At 46.0% G+C, this 19,704-nt stretch overlaps 1 protein-coding gene across 3 annotated transcripts in view; it reads right to left on the minus strand.

Annotated features, from left to right (window-relative positions):
- The window catches only part of TTC17 (tetratricopeptide repeat domain 17), an 84,443-nt gene extending 67,708 nt beyond the window's left edge, over positions 1-16,735 (minus strand). The window contains exons 1-2 of one of the 3 annotated variants that reach the window (XM_045015135.1): positions 16,561-16,735; positions 613-702 (exon numbers count right to left, since the gene is read on the minus strand). In XM_045015135.1, coding sequence (XP_044871070.1) covers positions 613-702; positions 16,561-16,713 — 243 coding nt within the window. In that variant the 5' untranslated portion in view covers positions 16,714-16,735. The other 2 variants (XM_045015137.1, XM_045015136.1) reach the window with 2 other exon arrangements.
- Positions 16,736-19,704: the final 2,969 nt, after the last annotated feature.

Here is a 19,704-nt window from a genome sequence, read left to right on the forward strand (position 1 = left end):
ACTGTGGCGGGAAGCCCGGCGGAGCCCTTTAAATCCCACCCACAGCTCCGGCGGCAGGGCTGGGGGGGGCATTTAAAAGGCTCCACTGGGCTCCCCGCCACGGCGGAACCCTTTAAATCCCGCCCGCAGCTCCAGCGGTGGCCGGGGCCATCATTTAAAGGGCTCCACCGGGCTCCCCACTGCAGCAGGAAGCCCGGCGGAGCCCTTTAAATCCCGCCAGCAGCTCCGGCGGCGGGGCTGGGAGAGGGGACATTTAAAGGGCTCCACCGGGCTCCCCGCCACAGCTGGAAGCCTGGTGAAGCCCTTTAAATGCCCCCCTAGCCCAGCTGCAGGAGCTGCGGGTGGGGTTTAAAGGGCTTGGGGATATAATTTTGGCTATACGCAGTTTTCACTTTACGCGATAACCGCGGAACCGAACCCCCGCCTAAGATGAGACTTGCCTGCAAAGGCAGGGAAGAATTCCTTTTTCTTCCACTGAAACAGCACTGCACACTCAGACATGTGAATTACGTTCCCTGCTCACACCTCTATCCCTAGTTGGCATTTGCACAGCCTTTTTCACCAAAGCACTTTACAAACAGTAATGTATTAATCCTCACAACACTGCATTACCTCCAGCTCTTTGAGGTAGTTTACCGTTGTTTCTTGTCTCATTAGTATCACCAAATCATGAGGATGTTTTAAATTCATTGGCGAATCCACCTGCAAGACAGTTGAAAATGTAATTGTTTTAATCTGGAGAATGTTACAGCTTTGACAAATAGAGTTTTAAAAATCAAAATTAATATTTAACAAAGGCTCAAACCAGTTTTATGGAGCTGTTGAACTAATTTCAGAAGTTTTTATCTTCAGACATTGACAGTCTAAAGGGGCTCTGAGTTTACAGTTCAGTTGAGGATTTATTTTCAACCCTGTTCAAATATCTTCAGGTGTACAGCTTCCACTAATGATAATGGCAAATGGATGATTAAACCCCTTATTTTATATGAATTTCTAAAATATCCATTACTGCAGTACCAAGGACCTTAAATAAAACTGATCACTGCCATCTCTAAAACATTTCGATCATAAAGTCCCTCTGAGTATACAACACAAAAGTAATGTAAGCTATCACCCTAACGAACCCACCTACTTTCAATCCTTTTCAAGAATTTACTTACTCAGAAGACTGGAAATAAATGAGCATAACACTGCACCATGAAGTGTCAGACCAAGAGCAAAGCACACTCCATAAGTTAAGGTTTTCAACCAAAAACATCCTGCTTCTGTCTCAATAGTTCGTATGCAGAGCCTGGTAGCTCAATATGTAGGGCTACACTGTGGGTAAGTCAAGTCACAGTCCATGACAGTGATGTGCAGTAGGAGGCACTCAGCTAGCTGTGGAACTACATACCAGAGTTGGAATAGTGTGATCCTTTCCTGATGCCAGTTTAGCTCTGCCACCTGGTGTGGAAGTGGCAAGGCCATAGCACCCCTCAGCTCCTTTGGAAAAGTGTCTCTCACTGCTCCTGGATCCAGACCCTCTCAGACTTTGCACTCAGGAACTATAAGAACTGGGATTGGAGCTAGCCACAGCATGGGGAGCTCCTTGTGTTCTCCCCTAGCTCTACTTCACACACCACAGGGGCCAGCCAATCTGTAATTACTTACACATGCATGGGATTATCAAGACATCCTTTTCTATACAAAGGTCCACAGACGATATTGGCCTACTGTGACACTACACCCCATATTCGTCATAGTGATATGATTATGGCATAATTATGATGCATTTTGTATAAGATAGGTCACATCATATGTCATTGGAAAAGTTAAGATAGTGATATTCAGTAAATCATTTGTGCGCATGTATCGTTTTTGTACCTAAAGTTATGAATATTGACTATGTATCTGTATTTCAACTGTGCTTACTCTGAGTAGCATGCACAGCTAGCCTTTCAGATACAACAATGTAGAGGCTAGACAGTGTTGATGGCCCACTAGCAAAGACAATGGGCTATGGAAGAGTTTAGCCTTCTCGTAAATGTTTCAGCTGGCCTGTAAGTAATATATGACCAGACCACATGATACTGAACTCCATTTTGGGTACCTGTGTTTTTCCACAAACTGGGCTGGGAACTGTTTTTGGAATGAATGGTTCCTGCCATATGTTAAAGCTAGATAAAGGATTTGTGTGTGTGAGACATCATCTAGGAGCCTCACTCCCCACACAAGAGAACTCCTGGGAACATCTGAGGGTATGACTACACTGGCGAGTTGCAGCGCTGGAAAGCCTCCACCAGCGCTGCAATTAGTAAGTGGCCACACCTGCAGGGCACTTCCAGCGCTGCAACTCCCTGGCTGCAGCACTGGCCGTACACCTCACTCAGCATGGGGAATAACGATTCCAGCGCTGGTGCTGCAGCGCTGGTCATCAAGTGTGGCCACACACCAGCGCTGTGATTGGCCTCCAGGGTATAAGGATGTATCCCAGAATGCTTTTATAAATTACTCTCTTTGTTTTGTTATGCAGCCTCTCTTTGTTTTGTTATGAACGAGCTCCGCGCGGAGCTCCGTTGCCGCTGCTGCTTATCTAAAAAACAAACAGAGCTCCTGTTTGCTGTGATCATCTGTACCTGGCTGTAAACAATCAAATGAGAGGCAGGCAGGGAGCGAATGAAACAGCGGGGAGTCATGTTGGCTGCAGGCTGTTTGCAATTAAGAGTTAAGACTAAGGGGTCGGAAACATGTTCTGATTTTTCAAGGCAGGAAGCTAAACACACAGTGTTGGCTCCAAAAATCCCCTCTCTCTCTCCCCCCGCTCCCTGTCACACTAGACCCCACTCCACCCCCCTCTTTTGAAAAGCACGTTGCGGCCACTTGAACACTGGGATAGCTGCCCATAATGCATCACTCCCAACAGCGCTGCAAATGCTACAGATGTGGCCACACACCAGCACTGGCCCTGCACAGCTGGATGACCAGCGCTGCAAACTACCAGCGCTGCAAACCGTAAGTGTAGCCATACCCTGAGAAACAAAGACTAAATTGGGGGAAGTGCTGGTCCCAGGATAAAAGGATTTCTAGCCTATGTATAGAAACCTGATGGACTGCTTGTATCATCACTAAGGCTACGTTTTAGTCATGGATATTTTTAGTAAAAGTCATGGACGGGTCATGGGCAGTAAACAAAAATTCACGGGCCAGAGACCTGTCCATGACTTTTACTAAAAATACCCCTGACTAAAACTGGAGCCGCAGGTGCTGAGGATGGGGGGTGCTGGGGGGAGGGGGGAGTTGGTGGGGCTGGGGCAGGCTCCTTACCCAGCTCCTGGGAAGCAGGGCCCCAGCTCCCTAGAGCTCCATATGCTGCCTCTGCTCCATCCCAAGCCCCCGTTCTGCAGCTCCCACAGGCTTGTTGCATATCTTCCCCACATCGAGGGGAGAGTGAACTATTTATGAGCTTACATGGTACAGATCCCTGTGCAGTGCAAGACGGTATAATTCTGGGTTTATCTTCCAGCAGGGGGTGCATACCTGGAGAGCTGGGAAATTTTCTGGTGTCTGCTGTTCGCACTCAGGTAGCTCAGTTTGGGTGAGTGGTGCCACCTGCTGTCGTGTTGGATGATAACAGGGCCTGGTGAAGCTGGCTGTAAATGTCCCACAAAGCAGTGTGAGCTGGGCCAGCCCAGCTGGGTCGTTAGAGGGTTACAACAGTTCTCACAGCTCCCAGACTGCATCCCGGGGTGACAACCCATCACAACTATTACCAATGCCAGCTAGCAGCTGTTCCTTTAGCACAAATGAATAAAGTCTGCACTGTGGATTTGAAGGTTCCAGGTTTAAACCTTGATGATTATCCATGGGGGGTGGATGGGAGGGGGAGTACAAGAGAGGGTCCATTATAGAATAGAAAAGGCCTAGAAAATTCCATACCAAGAAACGTTAAGAATATTGTTAGTGTTACAACATCAAGTTCAACTGTGACAATCTTTAGTTACATGATCACATATTGATTCTCCTCCACGGAGCCCTCCTCATTCAACACACAAGCCAGTATTACACAGTGAATGAGGTGGCGGTCCTTAAGACCTTTACGTCATTTGCAGACATTTGAATGTGAGCAAATGAATGAGTGCCATACTGGTTGCAATCTATTTTAAAGTTTATTCTAGTGCCCAGCATAGTATCCAAGCCTTGTAATATTTTACTGTATTATTCCTTTAAAATGAAAAGAGACTGTTGCTCAGAAGAACTTGAATTCCCCCCCCCCCCCTGAAAAAAAATAAATATAACCAAGAAGTAACATCCTTGAGTTTACTCAAGCCATCTCCACCTGCCAGGAAACTACATCAAGGTTTGGTAATGTCACATTTCCCACTCTCTGGCATTTTCACCTTAAGTATCGGAGTCTATAGTTTACATACAGAGGTAGAGCTTCATGTTCTGCTGACAATCATTACAAATACTCTACCTCAGTATAAATAATGAGGAATATGATCAAATATGTTTGCTGACCTTTTTTTAAAGAATGCTGTAGAGCAGGGGTAGGCAACCTATGGCACGTATGCCGAAGGCGGCACACGAGCTAATTTTCAGTGGCACTCTCACACTGCCCGGGTCCTGGCCACCGGTCTGGGGGGCTCTGCATTTTAATTTATTTTAAATGAAGCTTCTTAAACATTTTACAAATCTTATTTTACATACAACAATAGTTTAATTATATATTATAGACTTATAGAAAGAGACCTTCTAAAAAAGTTAAAATGTATTATTGGCACGCAAAACCTTAAATTAGAGTGAATAAATGAAGACTCGGCACACCACTTCTGAAAGGTTGCAGACCCCTGCTGTAGAGCCTGAATTGAGGAAACCATGAAACGGAACATTTATTTCTGAGTAAGACTTTGACTTTCTCCTCTTAAATTTGACACCTTAGGTTCCATATTCAATTGTTTCATATGTTCAAAGCTTCCAGTTTCACAGGAGTCAGAGACGGCATTTACCCTAGCACGATCTGACAAACGAAGGGGTCTCCATGTTATAATACAACTGCTACGAAGGACTGATGTCTACTGAAGAATCTGAATGCAGATCTCTATGAAGTATAGGTTTGTGATGAAACTCTGGATCCAACATACTCAAAGTGTTCCTCTTTTGCAGCCTATAAAAGTTCTTTGAATATGGCATATGAATCTCTCTCTACTTCATTTTACCTAATCGCAAAATGGAGATATACCAGGACTTCCCCATCCTTTGCAAAGAGCATTGAGATCCACGGAAGAAGTGTGCCATATCACATTAAACAAAGCAGCATTCTTAACTGAACAATTACAACCAGATGTTTTATGGCATTCCACACCCCAACATTTATGAAGACATGATTACAAGTTAGAAAATCATACTACCAACTTATCTTTGGAGACTATATCCTATATTTGGGGGGAGGAAGGGAAGGTGATGTGAAGTCTTTTCCAAATCTATCTTCCATGACATTTTGCATTTAAACAGCTGCAATCTTGCTCCTCAAATCATTCAAAAAGCTACCAAAATAGTCTTCCTGGCTCATGACCCTCTCCTTTCACTGTTTTCTCTACTCTCACACCACACCCACAACCCTTTTTCCAGTGTAAACACAAGTTGATCATTTATACCTCTAAGGTCTTCTACAACTTAGCCCTGCCCTTACTAGCTGATCTACTAACCTCTAGGAATGCTGAGTCTATTGCCCACATTAAAAGCCATATACCTAATTCATGATAAACTGTAATAGAGCTAAAGCAATGGATTCTAAGATAGGGCTGTCTAGGTCATCCTCTCACTCATCAGCTGTGTGTCTGTCAGCAAGCATGCACACTGATCCTCTCTAGTAATCAGTCTATGGGCAGGCCTCTATTTGTCTTATGGGGGTAAATTCCAAGGATCTTGTAACAATCCCATAGCTTATGAAATAAGCCAAGATGTTTCTATGGGTTTCTTGGCAGTAAAGAGCAGTGGCCTCTTGTATGCTGTGGTGCTTGTTCCAACACAGAGTTTCTGAAGCAAATCTTCCCCTTGATAATGGTTCTCTTCTTTCCCATTAGCTAATATATTTCCTTACCCAAAGCAGCATGTGCGGCACTAGAAATATTCTGAGGAAGAGATCCATTTTCTCCATGTAGGCCTCGTTCCCACAATCACATACCATTCACACTCCAAGTGCTGTGTGTTTATGAAGTACCAGCCTATGCCTTTCCTTGTAAACCAAAATAATTCACACAAAGGTATCTGCAAAACTGAGTGTTGAAAATCTAGAGCTGCATGACTGAAGAGCTCATTTAGGTCCTGCCCACATGGGACAAGCAATGTTCAAACATGGTTGTTGGCAGAAAAATTGTGCTACAATTCTGCTAAAGAGTGAGAGTAGAGTTTGTTTTGAGAACTGTGCAAGACAAGTTGTGCTGTAGGCTACAGTCGTAGACTGAGTTTTTATAGCACAATTTTCAGGAAAAGAATCTTTGCCACCATGTTTAAACCAGCTGTGTAACTTGCATAGTTCTGAGTGTGCTCACAAATCTTATGACAGAGGCTTTTATGTTTCCACTTCACCACTTTTATGATAGCACCGAATAAGTGTTTTAACTTGTACTTTGTTGTCATGCTATCTTCACACTTCCGAATTAAGACAGGGTAAGCAGGTGCACTATTAGTATGTAACAGCATAAGAAGGGTTATTCATCTTTGCACATTTCATATGTTAAAAATGAAGTTTTATTCTTATGCTTCCTGTCACACTTACCATGCCCCCACTTTCTTAAAGAAAGTAGCTATGGGAAAACACTGCACACAAAGGGCTTGGCTACACTTGCAAGTTGCAGCGCTGGTAGAGGCTTTCCAGCGCTGCAATTAGTAACCGTCCACACCTGCAAGGCACATCCAGCGCTGCAACTCCCTGGCTGCAGCGCTGGCTGTACACCTGGCCAGGTTGGGGTGTAGCGATTGCAACGCTGGTGATCCAGCGCTGCTCATCAAGTGTGGACACACACCAGCGCTTTTATTGGCCTCCAGGGAATAAGGAGATATCCCAGAATGCTTTTAACTAAATTACTCTCTTTGTTTTGTTATGCAGCCTCTCTTTGTTTTGTTGTGAACTCCGATCGAGCTCCGTTGAACTGCTTATCTAAAAAACAAACACTGATCACAGCAAACAGGAGCTATCTGTACCTGGCTGTGAACGATCAAATGAGAGGCAAGCAGTTTGCTTGACAACAGCATTGGATGCAGGCTGTTTGCAATTAAGACTAAGGGTTCGCGAACATTTTGTGATTTTTCAATCCAGGGAAGCTAACACACAGTGTTGGCTCCAAAAATCCACTCACTCTATCTTCCCCGCTCCCTGTCACAGTACACCACCCTCCACCCCCCTCTTTTGAAAAGCACGTTGTTGCCACTTGAATGCTGGGATAGCTGCCCATAATGCAGCACTCCCAACAGCGCTGTAAATGCTGCAAATGTGGCCACACACCAGCGCTGGTAGCTGTGAGTGTGGCCACACACCAGCGCTGGCCCTGCACAGCTGCACGACCAGCGCTGTAACTCCCAGCGCTGCAACTTTCAAGTGTAGCCAAGCCCTAAGATCCCAGTTCAGTGCCTACATGGAGCTCTACTGAAATCAATGGGACTTCAGGAGGGCACAGTTCTATGTCTGTATGCAGTGAATTGCAGGATTGGGGCCTTTTAGTTTCATACTGTGAACAGGTGGTGTTCCTCCTTTCTCATATCAGTGCATACACACTGGATTTGGCCCAAATTTACCCTTTTCTACAAAAAGTGGTAAATTTATTTGTACCACCACCTCATAAACCTTGAACTAAGCTTTCCTCCAAACTTGTCTGTTACTGTGTTTGTCACCTTTCTGAGCCTGCTTCAGGTTCCCTCTGCCTCAAATACTCTGACTTTTGAATAGGAGCTAATAGAAGCTACCTGTTTTACACTTGGCTTGGCAAAAAAATAATTATGCATCTCCATGACTGGTCCCAGCACCTGACCCACACAAACAACATAATCACTATTTCAATCCAACATCTAACCACTAAAAGCAGCAAAGAGTCTTGTGGCACCTTACAGACTAACAGACGTTTTGGAGCATGAGCTTTCGTGGGTGAATACCCACTTTGTCGGTATTCGTATTCACCCACGAAAGCTCATGCTCCAAAACGTCTGTTAGTCTATAAAGTGCCACAAGACTCTTTGCTGCTTTTACAGATCCAGACTAACACGGCTACCCCTCTGATATCTAACCACTGATCTTCATAATATACAAATCTATGCACTTTAACTTTCTGTCAAGCTGCAAGCACACATCAATTGATGCTTGACCAAGTACTTGCATTATAGCTCAGAAACTCCCCATCATCTGGAACAATCAAGCTAGGTTTCTTAATCCTTATGTACAGAAAGACAGTCAGGATCAAACCTGAAAAATGCTCTTGTAAGACAAAATGTACCTGCAACTGTCTTCCACATTTTTAAATAGAAAGGGCCTGACATCCCATTAAAGTTTTCCATTAAGCAGGCTAAGAGAAAAGTTAAGATAGCTTGGCCAAGGATAACCTGATCTCAAATATAGCTGCTTTTTAAAATTAAGTTGTATTGTATGTATGTTGTACGTCCTTCCCTCAAGGCTAAGATGCTACTCTGACCTAAACTTACATTTGGTGTTTTGGTTGTCCTCTTCATGCTGGATGTGCTAGTCAATGCCTTGGCCTCCTTGTAAATGCGATCAAAGGGAGTTGTACTGCAGTGCTTCAGGGAGCACACACAAAATTAAACACTTGCCCTCCTCCCCAATTGCACAATGGACCTAGCAGAGCTGGAGGAGAAACTCAGTAAAGCAGTAGGCCAGATGGCCAGGCAAACTGGCATTTACAAGGAAAGTGAGGCAGGAGCTCAGTTGTCACTTTCAGTCTATCAAGTATGTTGCTCAGTCAATACCACCAGGAAACGTAGGGGCAGGCCAGCAGATACTCGGGCAGGCAGAAGGACCAAAACTAGCTCCTCCATGAACCTGATGTGGAGACTCTCCCTTGTTTAAACTAGTGGCACAATTACATTCAAACCTCAGATCAACTACATAACTGTTACTTAACTTTCCTCTTCTTTGTTTGCACCTAACAGAACAGGGGAAGAGAGAGAAGACACATTATGGGACTACGTGGGATTTTATTAAGATTTCATTGCTGTGATATAAACTGCTGGTTAAGCTCCCCACCCCAGGAAAGTTTAAATGCGACACGTTGGGTCTGTTCACAGCAGTGTTCAGGCCCTTTCTCTGTTTTATTGACTGCACCATCAACCTTTAAGCAAACCTCCAAATCAAGCAGTTCAACATAAATCCAACAGCTACCTTTCCCCTGACCTGGGGAACTCCTCCATACTCCTGCCAACTCTTCCCCAGTTCTTCTGTAAGCCGTATGCCTGGAAGTCACCCTGCTCCAGGCCCTGGGGAGCCAGATTGCTTCCCATAGCCTTCCCCCTCAAACTCAGCTCTTTCAACCTTCACAGAAATGAGGGCCTCACCAGGCAATCATCTGATAATGCCTTCTATTAGGCCCAAACACCTATTCTTACACAGGCTGGCTGTCCCTTAAAGAGACAAACCACCCTGTCACAGGAGTTTGGTAAAGCTGTTTCTCTCCATCCATAAATGAGTTAGGCAAATAAATCCTGATAGCACTGCATTTTGTTTGCATCATTTGTGTTGGTTCTCTTTCAATTTTCCTGCTTTGCAACAGATGAAGTGTATAATATTAGTTTTGCCACTGGTCGGGTGAGTCTAAGGACTGGTCTACAAGGGGTGGGGGAATCAATCTAAGATACGCAACTTCAGCTACGAGAATAGCGTAGCTGAAGTTGACGCGTCCTTGCGGTGCGGGATGGCCGCTGCTCCCCCGTCGACTCCGCTTCCGCTTCTCGCCCTGGTGGAGTTCCGGAGTCGACGGGGAGCGCGTTCTGGGATCGATGTATCGCGTCTAGATGAGACGCGATACATCGATCCCCGAAAGATCGATCACTACCCGATCCGGCAGGTAGTGCAGACATACCCTTAGTGACAGCCATAAGTGCAGTATAAAGTCAATTATATATTGGTCTGAGCTTTACAACAAAATTTGTGACAAACAGATTTATATCCATTCCGCACATGTGCTCCTAATATTATTAAAAAGAGACTATTTGCTGTATCAGTAGATTTGTGAGAAATAGCATTTCAGGGTGGATGCAAACATATCAAAGGAATGAATATTAACTACTCTATAGGATCATAAATTTAACCTGAAAATAGCAACTAGTGCAACAGCTGAAACTCTGGCTTTGTCATTACTGAGACAATAGAGATCCCTACACACACTGTAGGGAATTAGTATGCTACATCATTTGGAGATTTTTACTATAAACTGAAACAGTAGTTCCTAGCCTTTTAGACAACTATACCAGTTTACCAGAGTAGTACAGATGAGATCTCTCTGATGTACTGAAAATTTTTAGGTTTGGGCTCATCTTGTCACCCAAGCTTCATTCAAGGCACTGTTAACTGCCTTGTCCTTGGAGGAGAGGGGGGGGAAGGGAGAGAGGAGGGCACAGCTGTCTCACAGGGTTGTGAATAGAGAAGTGATTTCTGATGTTGAGGGCCTTGAAATAAAGTCAGTACATGTCAACAGGAGCCAGTGGAGAGTGCAATACACAAGCATGATATGTTCTCAGCATTCTCCTCCTCCCTTATAAGTAGGCACCTACCAAATTCTGGGTCCATTTTGGTCAATTTCACAGGATTTTAAAAAATTGCAAAATTTCATTATTTCAGCTATTTAAATTGGAAAATTCATGGTGTTGCAATTGTAGGGGTTCTGACCCAAAAAGGACTTGGGAGGAGAGGCTGCAAGGTTATTGTAGGGGGGCTGCAGTATTGCTATTCTACTTCTGCACTGTTACTGGTGGCGGCACTGCCTTCAGAGTTGGGCAGCTGGAGAGCGGCGGCTGTTGGCCAGGAGCCCAGCTCTGAAGGCAGAGCCACCAGCCACCAGCAGCACAAAAGTAAGGATGGCATGGTATGGTATTGCCACCCTCACTTCGGCACGGCTGCCTGCAGAGCTGAGCCCTCAGTCAACAACTGTCGCTCTCTGGCTGCCCAGCTCAAAGGCAGCAGTGAAGAAGAGTGGCATAGTATGGTTTTGCCACCCTAACTTCGCCCTGCCAGCAGCAGCGCAACTGTCTTCAGAGCTGTGCACTCAGCCAACAGCTGCTGCTCTCTGGCCGCCCCACTCTGAAGGGAGCGCAGACGTAAGGGTGGCAACATTGCGACCCCTCTGCAACTAACTTTTGGTTCAGGACCCGCAATTTGAGAAATGCTGGTCTCCCCCATGCAATCTGCACAGTATAAGGTAAAAGCACACAAAAGACCAGATTTCACAGGACGTGGCCAGATTTCATGGTCCGTGACGCATTTTTCATGGCCGTGAATTTGGTAGGGCCCTACTTATAAGGGTACAGAACGCATCTTGCGCAAAGGCTGGTGTTTCTATATTGTCTCCATTTTCAGCTCCTGATGCAGTGAGTAACCTGTAGTCCAATTTGTAGTTAAATGTGTGGATCACTCTGCAACGTGAAGGTCAGGGATGGTGTTACTTGTCACTGTTGCTTATTTAAGTATCCAGGATTAGTGACTAACCTAGTAAGACCCAGAGGCTTCATATTACCTTCCCATCACCATAGCCTTGCCTACACATAGTTGGGTATGTCTACATTGCAATCATAGGGTACGACTGCAACATTAGTAGACATATCTGAGCTGGGTTTAATCTAGCTTGCTTGAGTCCCAAAGCAGTGAAGCTGCAGCAGCCCACATTTCAGCTTATGCTCTATAAGCCTGCCTGGAACCCTGGGTAATTACTCATGGGGCTAGTCTGTGTAGACACAAAAGCTGCTGTGGCTTCACTGCTCTGGAACCTGAGCTAGCTAGATTAAAGTTACCTCATGTGCGTTGGCTCAAGCTACAATCATGCCACATGACTACAGTATAGACATACCCTCATGCACCTGCACTTCAGATACTTAATCTCCACCTGGGCTACCTCTATAGCTCTGAATAAGTCAAAGCTTCTCAAGTTCAGTTCTCCCTTCCATAAAACTGTAACTATACTTTCTTTGCAAATACTAACCTTGACAACCACCTAAATCAACTAAGTGCTATTACCACCAGGTTAAGGCCTTAGTCACCAGCCAGTGTTCGCCACTTCCCAATTACTTTGGCATTACTCAAACTGGCAATAAAATTGAGCCTGCTCCAAACCTGAGCCTCATGACTGTAAACAGGGAGTCTCCATGGCAGGTTAGAGTCCTCTGTGAACAGAAGATGGGAAGCTATGGGGGCACCACAGCCCAGAACACAGGCTCATAATTAAAGTAGGACCTGGGAGGCTAGAATACCAGTGAAAAATTGTGAAGCAGTAGCAAATGAACCCAAGAACTAGTGATTTGGAGAAACTAATTAGATCATTCAACAGAATACTGCAGGATACCCTAGAGTGTGAAAATCAGACAAGTGCCTACTATATGTGGCCTCACTTAAGCACTAGACACAAAGCTGGACTGCCTAAGGGCTCCTGCTGCCAACATTAGAGAGAGAGAGAGACAGAAAATAGCTGCAGAGGACAGCCCTATTGAAAATGTGTAGTCACCTGTCCTGCTCAATTAAAAATTTTATTGAATAGTAACAGTAATTATACAATTGATTGAATGATCAATTGCTCTGGTAACAAGACAGACTCACCTGAAAGAATTGTGGACCTAACTAAAAACCAGTAACGTTTTGGAAAATTAAAACAAAAAGAAAAAGATGCACTGGTAGGAATTTAGGTTTACACTCTACTTATTAATTTATGTATTATCTACTGGTACCAAAGGAGAATGGTCTCATGTAGCATCTGGCACCACTCGTGTGCTTCCACCACTGTAGTGGCAAATAGTCCCTCTGACACCTTGTTGCCATAGGCATTGGAGGACGGTCTGTTGTGGTTCACTGATTACAGTGCTAAGATGTTACATGATTATATTTTGGCATTTGAAGAAAGGACACTTACTGATGCAGCAATAAAACTAGACTATCTTTCAATCCACTTGGCAAGGGGAAAAACTTCAGTTGTTCTGTTTTTAACTTACAAAAATCCAAATAAATGAACAATTAAAAATCAATGCAGACCTGCTGGGGTGAGAATGGAAACTCAATGACCACACACCAGCTATTAAGTTAGGATTTTGACGTAAATTAGAATGAGATTTCTATAATCATCTCCTTTGGGGTTAAGATGAAGGAACAAGTTCAGAGATGGGAAATAAATCAAGGTAATAAGGGGTTACTCTGCATAATAAACCATTCCAATGGGAAAGATACAAGATCTCCAGCTCCACATTAGAAATGCATTTACAATATGCCAAACAGTTCCTTGGTGACAACGTTCACAGTGAACAATGATCACATGTTCACTCAGCTGAGGTCAGAAAAGCATACACTAGCTACTGGGTCATCCCTGTGTCCTCTAAGTCTGTAGTTTTTAATAAATGATTTACCTTGCCAATGCCAGCACAAGACAAGTTAGAGATTATTGCTTTCTGCAATGAAACAAAATAACCTGAAGTCCAAACAAAATCATGTAATTGATTAACTGAAACCCTCAAGATTATAAGTACTTTCTCCTTGGTAGAGAATTCCTTCAACAAGATATGCTGGATATATGTTAACTTACAAAACGTTCTTCGCTGAAGGTTACTACAGTTTTTGCTGCATAAACCTTAGTTATCAGAAACAGATGAGACTACAACCTCAGTCATCTCTGGTGTAGTACAGCATTTGTATTTGCTAGGATACAAACTTAATGGCTCCTAGATACATACATACATACATATAAATACATAAAAACAATTAAATGAAAGCAATCTTCAGGAAATAGAACTTTGGACCCTTTTTTATACCAACTATATTGCAAGATGCTTTAATAGAAATGCCACCAGAGCGAGGGAAAAATTAAGAAGGAACCTGCTGAAGTAGAATATTTTCAGCCAGGATTGGAAAGGAGGTGGGAGATGATGATGAGGCGGCAAAGACCTAGAAAGGGTGTTAAAGAAGATGCAGATGCAAAGGAGGCTTGCTCAAACAGTGCTGAGACTGTAAAAACAGACAGGGTGTATTTTCACATTCACTAGTAGAGCTTTATGCTATTGCAGCAAACGTCCAAGGTTTGCTTGACAAGAGAACAAAAGAAGTGCTTATTACTTGGAATGAATCCCTGGAGCAGCTGATACACCATAAATAAAAAGTGATGCTCCTTAAAACTTATAGTATCTAAACTGAAGAGGAAATAGGCATGCTATTTTATATTTGGAAAAGCTGATAACCATAAGCTTCTTCAGTAATATTAGCAATTGCATTGTAGAAATTCAAACTGACAACAACGTAGATTTCAGTTTAATAGGAACAGCCAGGCATCCCTCAACTAGAGCACAGAAAAACACTGCTTAATAGGGATTTATTTTCCAGGGTTTTTCTAGGATAATATTACCTTCTGACTAAGAACGTTGGGAGTTTTAGTAATCTGAATGTCTTCCTGGAAGAGAAAGAAACACCTAGACAGAAGCCATTACTTTCTCAAAACTGGAACTTCCCATCTATTCTTCCTATCATCATCCAGAGAATTTAGATCTCATTCGGAAAGATGCACTGAACAATTGCACCACCTTATGAAGAACAATCATAGTTACGAACTACTGAAGAAGGAGCCATCTCACCACACTTCATATAGCCACACTCCATACAATTTAACAGCCCATTTCACTAGCCCCCCACAAAGTAGCTCCTTCTTAGAGAGGGAAGACAGGATGTCTAAGGCTCTCACTCACCTTCCCCTATTTTCTCTGATTCATCAATTAGAGGAAGGGAGAAGATGCCTTGACTTTCTCCATTCTAGGGTTTCCTCTCCTTTTCCTTTCAGAATGCTGAATTGGCTTTTGAACTGAAGTTTAGGCTAAAAGTCTATTTAGTGTAAAGTAGATTTTGATTGTTTCTCTTTACAATACAGAGGGAACAAATCAGTAAGAAAAGAGCAAAATCAATGGGAACTACTTTGCTTCAGTAATTGATTGAACTGGGACACAAACCTTAGTATCAAAATAAAAAGCTGTGACCAAGAATATACAAATATTGTAGAGTGGATATAACAGCTAGCTGCATTTCAGTGCAAATATCGCTTCTGTCTCATCCTAAACCAGCCCATAGGAATGGGGAAGAGGATCAGGAGAGAAAATCCCAAACTCATCCATACTTCAGATTTTAACCACCTATAAAGCAAAGAGATTCAGCTACAAAAGCAACAGGCACAGCAGTCACTTTCCATGTCTTCCAGATAAAGGACAGTGAGTTCTGCTAATACCAAAAGGATTGCCTGAAGCTTCACCACAGGGGTACTGAGCACTTATTGCATAGGAGAACTAAGTTACTTCACTGTTGTGACTCAGAACTCAGATTTCTTTTTTTTGTGTGTCACCATCTATAAATTTGAACATTCTTAGTGAGTTACACCCAGGCACAGAACCTGAATGTTCAAAACACAGCTTTAGTCTGAACTTACATTCAAGTTCCCCAAGTACTTAGCTCTACTGATTAATAACCTCAATAGCCATTGAGGGCCTGCTGGGTTGTCAGTACTTCATTGGTAAGTATTACAGAGTTTCTAATCAATTCCTAGAAACTCTAGTGCTACTTGAAACAGCCAACAGGCACTAAACCTGAAGAACTAACTGAGCAGTTATGACTAAGAGCTAGTCAGTGAGATGAGCTCTCAGATCAGCCTGGATTTGTACCAACACACTGAGTTCAGCCTAGGTATCACCACCCAGAATAAGTATGACCCGACTCAAGAAGTAGGAAGACGTACCCATACCCTGTGCAACAACCATCAGGGAGTTTCCTCTGGAGAAAGTACCACGTGACATCAACATGCCTCCATCTACAAAATGAACCCTACACATCTGCTCGTCCTGACCCTTTCAGCATCTTCTCTGGGACACTAGACACTCTGGTACCAGACTGGGAAATGGCAGAGACTAGGTTCCATCAGTTGCCAAATGGAGGGGAGGGGAAGAGAGAGGCGCCTCTAACAGGGGTTCCTACCCTGGGCACCTTGCAGGGAACAGACCTGACTAGGCCCACCCTGTCCGGCAGCAGCAGGGAGATTCCCTGGGAACCGGCTCTGCGAGGGGGGCGAAAGGGCTTTGGCACCCGGGGGGAAAGTCATAGCAACAACGGTCACGCTGGGGAAGACAAGCGGGGTGGGAGGGGGAGGAGACTTGTCACCATAGCGATGTCTCCAAGGGAACGGAGGGAGAGGGGTGGCACGATAGCTTGGAGGGGGTGTCGTGGGACAGATCCAATGGGGATCCCTATGAGATCTCCATGGCGACAGCAGGGAGTCTCCACAGTCTCGCTGAGAACTGGCTACCCCCACACTATGGGGGTGTTCGTCCAGGGTGACGGTCTCTATGGGACCCCCTTACCTGCTGCTGTATCTTGCCATCCTCGGTGACCACCCAGTGGGTGGTGGCGGCGCCGGGCCGTGCCCCTAAACCCAGCAGCAAAGCCAGGCCCAGCGCCCGGCCCCATACCGGCCAACGCCGGCCCCACCCGGACACTCTTGTTGCCACCGCCATCTTCCCCGATCCCGGCCTTCCTGGACTACCCGGAACCGGAAATGCCTGCTCCGCCATTTGGGGTGGGAGCGAGGGCAGGGAGAGGGCGGGACTCCGGCCCGGCCCGAGGGGAGGGGGTGTGTCTCGCCCGTCAGCGCTTCTCTTGCCCTGCAGGGCTAGAGCCGCTCTGCTGTCGGCTGCCTGTACGCGCCGGGGCCCGCCGCTGGGTCCTAGCGCTGAGCCCCCAGGGGGCTCGGTCCTGGCTGCGGCCTGGGAAGGGCGGGCCGGGGTCTCTGCTGGGAGCAGGAGAGCCACGACCCTCCCCGCTATGCCTGGGCCTCACGTCTCGCCTAGGTGAAGGGCTGGAAACAGGAGAACAGCCCCGAATGCCCCCTGCGTTGTGAGGCCCGCTGCTGGGCCTGGGGGGTGCTCAGTTCTCCCCACTGCTGGAGCAGGGCCGGGGGGCGGTGCTCAGTTCTCCGTTCTCCCCGCTGCCAGAGCAGGGCCCGGGGGGGGGGGGCAGGTGCTCAGTTCTCCCCGCTGCCGGAGCAGGGCCTGGGGTGTGTGTGTGTGGGGGGGGGGAGCTCAGTTCTCCCCGCTGCCGGAGCAGGGCCTGGGGCTGGCAGGTGCTCAGTTCTCCCCGCTGCTGGAGCAGGGCCTGGGGGGGGGGGGGGGGGGGCGGTGCTCAGTTCTCCCCGCTGCCGGAGCAGGGCCTGGGGTGTGTGTGGGGGGGGGATGCTCAGTTCTCCCCGCTGCCGGAGCAGGGCCTGGGGTGTGTGTGTGGGGGAGTGCTCAGTTCTCCCCGCTGCCGGAGCAGGGCCTGGGGTGTGTGTGTGGGGGGGTGCTCAGTTCTCCCCGCTGCCGGAGCAGGGCCTGGGGTGGGGGTGCTCCCCAACCCCAGCTTTGCAGAGAGGAGCCGAAGAGAGCCCCCGAAAGGGGAGCGGGCGTTACTGCTGCAGCGGTGGTCACCCGAGGGGCTGACCTGTCCCCTGCATCTCTGCGGCTTGTTGGCTCATCTGGCCCGTGCTGGTCATTTAAAGGCCAGCTTGGTCAGCGAGGTTGCTGCTGCTCAAAGCGTGAGAGGCAAGATCACAGTTACGTGGAGATCTGCGCTATCGACTCCGAATGCCAACTCCTTTTGGTGCCAGTTGACAGTGCTTGGGAGCTGTCACCCCCTTTTTTGTTTTCCAGTTGAGAAGGTGCCTAGGAGAGACCCACCAAGGGGAATCAGCGCTTCAGGAACCTAGCAGGGCACCTGAACTCCCCTGAGGTGAAGTCAAGCCAAGTCCAAGAAGCCCAGCAAAGCATGCATGCTCCTATTCTAAACATCTGCCCAATCTAGTGGGAATGGCATCTCCATTTGTTGTCTTAAGTAGGTAGAATTTGGTAGAGTACTGCTAATTTTCTTTCTCCATACTGGCCCTTACCTGAGGGCTGAGTGGTTGGGGCCCAGGCCTAGTGCAGACCACTGTTGCTGTGCTCAAAGCTGGAGAAATGGACCGACCCATGTGTCCAAAAGCCAACCCCAGACCTAATCCTGTGAACTCTTCTTCCCTCTTCACTGCCTGCTGCCTCCTCCTGTTGCCAGCACAGAATGCCCGAGGACAGCAACAGTGGTTCGTTGCCCGGTGTGCTTCGCTCCAATAAACACACCAAGGTGGAGAAGCAGACAAAGTTTATTTGAGATCTCAAAGCGGTGCTCGGAGACACAGACACGTCTCAGATCAAGCACCCAGCTACAAGCAGCTTTTCTCTTTTTTTTATACATAACTTTAACTAAGCCTCTTCTATTACCCCCACTCCCCCTCTCCCCCCCACCTTTTATTCCCATGTAGCAAATACACTTTGCAATAGCAATTACATTAAGCAGTTAAGTCATACTTGGCAAAAACCACTTTAGCTTGTTAGTAACTCATTAGTAACTCTTCTGTGAAGTTATCTTGTTTTACTTTCTTTGATCTGTTATTTTGCCCCTTAGCCAGGAGCAAGCAGGCCTCATTATAGCAGGCCTCATTATTACCTTCTGGTGCAGGTGTTGCAACTGATAACCATTCTCTGTTGCTGGCCTGTTAGGTCGATTAAAGTTCAAACATAAACATGGAAGCGCTTTGGTCAGACATGGAGTGACTTTAGTTCATTCAGGCCTACTACAGAAGGGCTTCTTTGACACTGTGGTTTTCCACCCTCCTGAGTTACCTAGAGTCATGCCTAATGACACCAACAATTCTCCCCTTTGAGAATACTCAACAAACCTTTTGGCTGAGTTTTCTCAAACTTTGAGGCCAAAAAGCAATTAAGCTCTAGGGAGCTGGGGTTATTAATGAGGGGGTAGTTAGTCCCACATGCATCCTCCCCATGGACCCAGCAGGATTTGGTATGTGGGAGCCCACACCCACCCTAACCAGTCCAAATGCTTGGAAGGAGCACTGTGAATGTCCACACTTCCACCCAGAAAGTGTCCAAGTATGTCTCCATGACCACAGATCAGATGGTTCCTGATGTGTCTGTAAGGGCAGTGGGCCAAGTCTGGTGCTGAAGATCACTCCGAATGGCCATCAGCTGGTCATTCAGGAAATCCTGAATTTCTAAACATACTAGATCCCACTGCAATGCCTTGCCAGCCTCAGTGATATTCAATACCATCTCTGTCAGTAACTTCTGGGTCACAGAACTAAGGGTGGAAATGACATGTAACTCACCAACTCCAGCCTGTACTTGGGATAGCTGAACTTCAGAAATAAGGCTAGTGGCCTTTTCTAGTTGGCCCAATTTCTGATCATGTTCTTGGCTTTTAAGAACATTCCAAATGGCTGCTGCACTATTGGCCCCAGCCCACAGGGATCTGGTTAATTCCCTCTTCTTCCAGAGGAAATAACCCAGGCTCTCTGTCTGTGCTAATCTAATGGCAGCCCCTTGTGAGCAATCTGGGTATGTAAAAGTGATCTAAAAACTTTTAAAATCCAGTTAGGGAGGGCAATACATGCTGAAGGATTTATCCAAAACACAGGGCGC

Source organism: Mauremys mutica, chromosome 4 (genome assembly GCF_020497125.1).
Source record: "Mauremys mutica isolate MM-2020 ecotype Southern chromosome 4, ASM2049712v1, whole genome shotgun sequence".
Taxonomy (NCBI): domain Eukaryota; kingdom Metazoa; phylum Chordata; order Testudines; family Geoemydidae; genus Mauremys; species Mauremys mutica.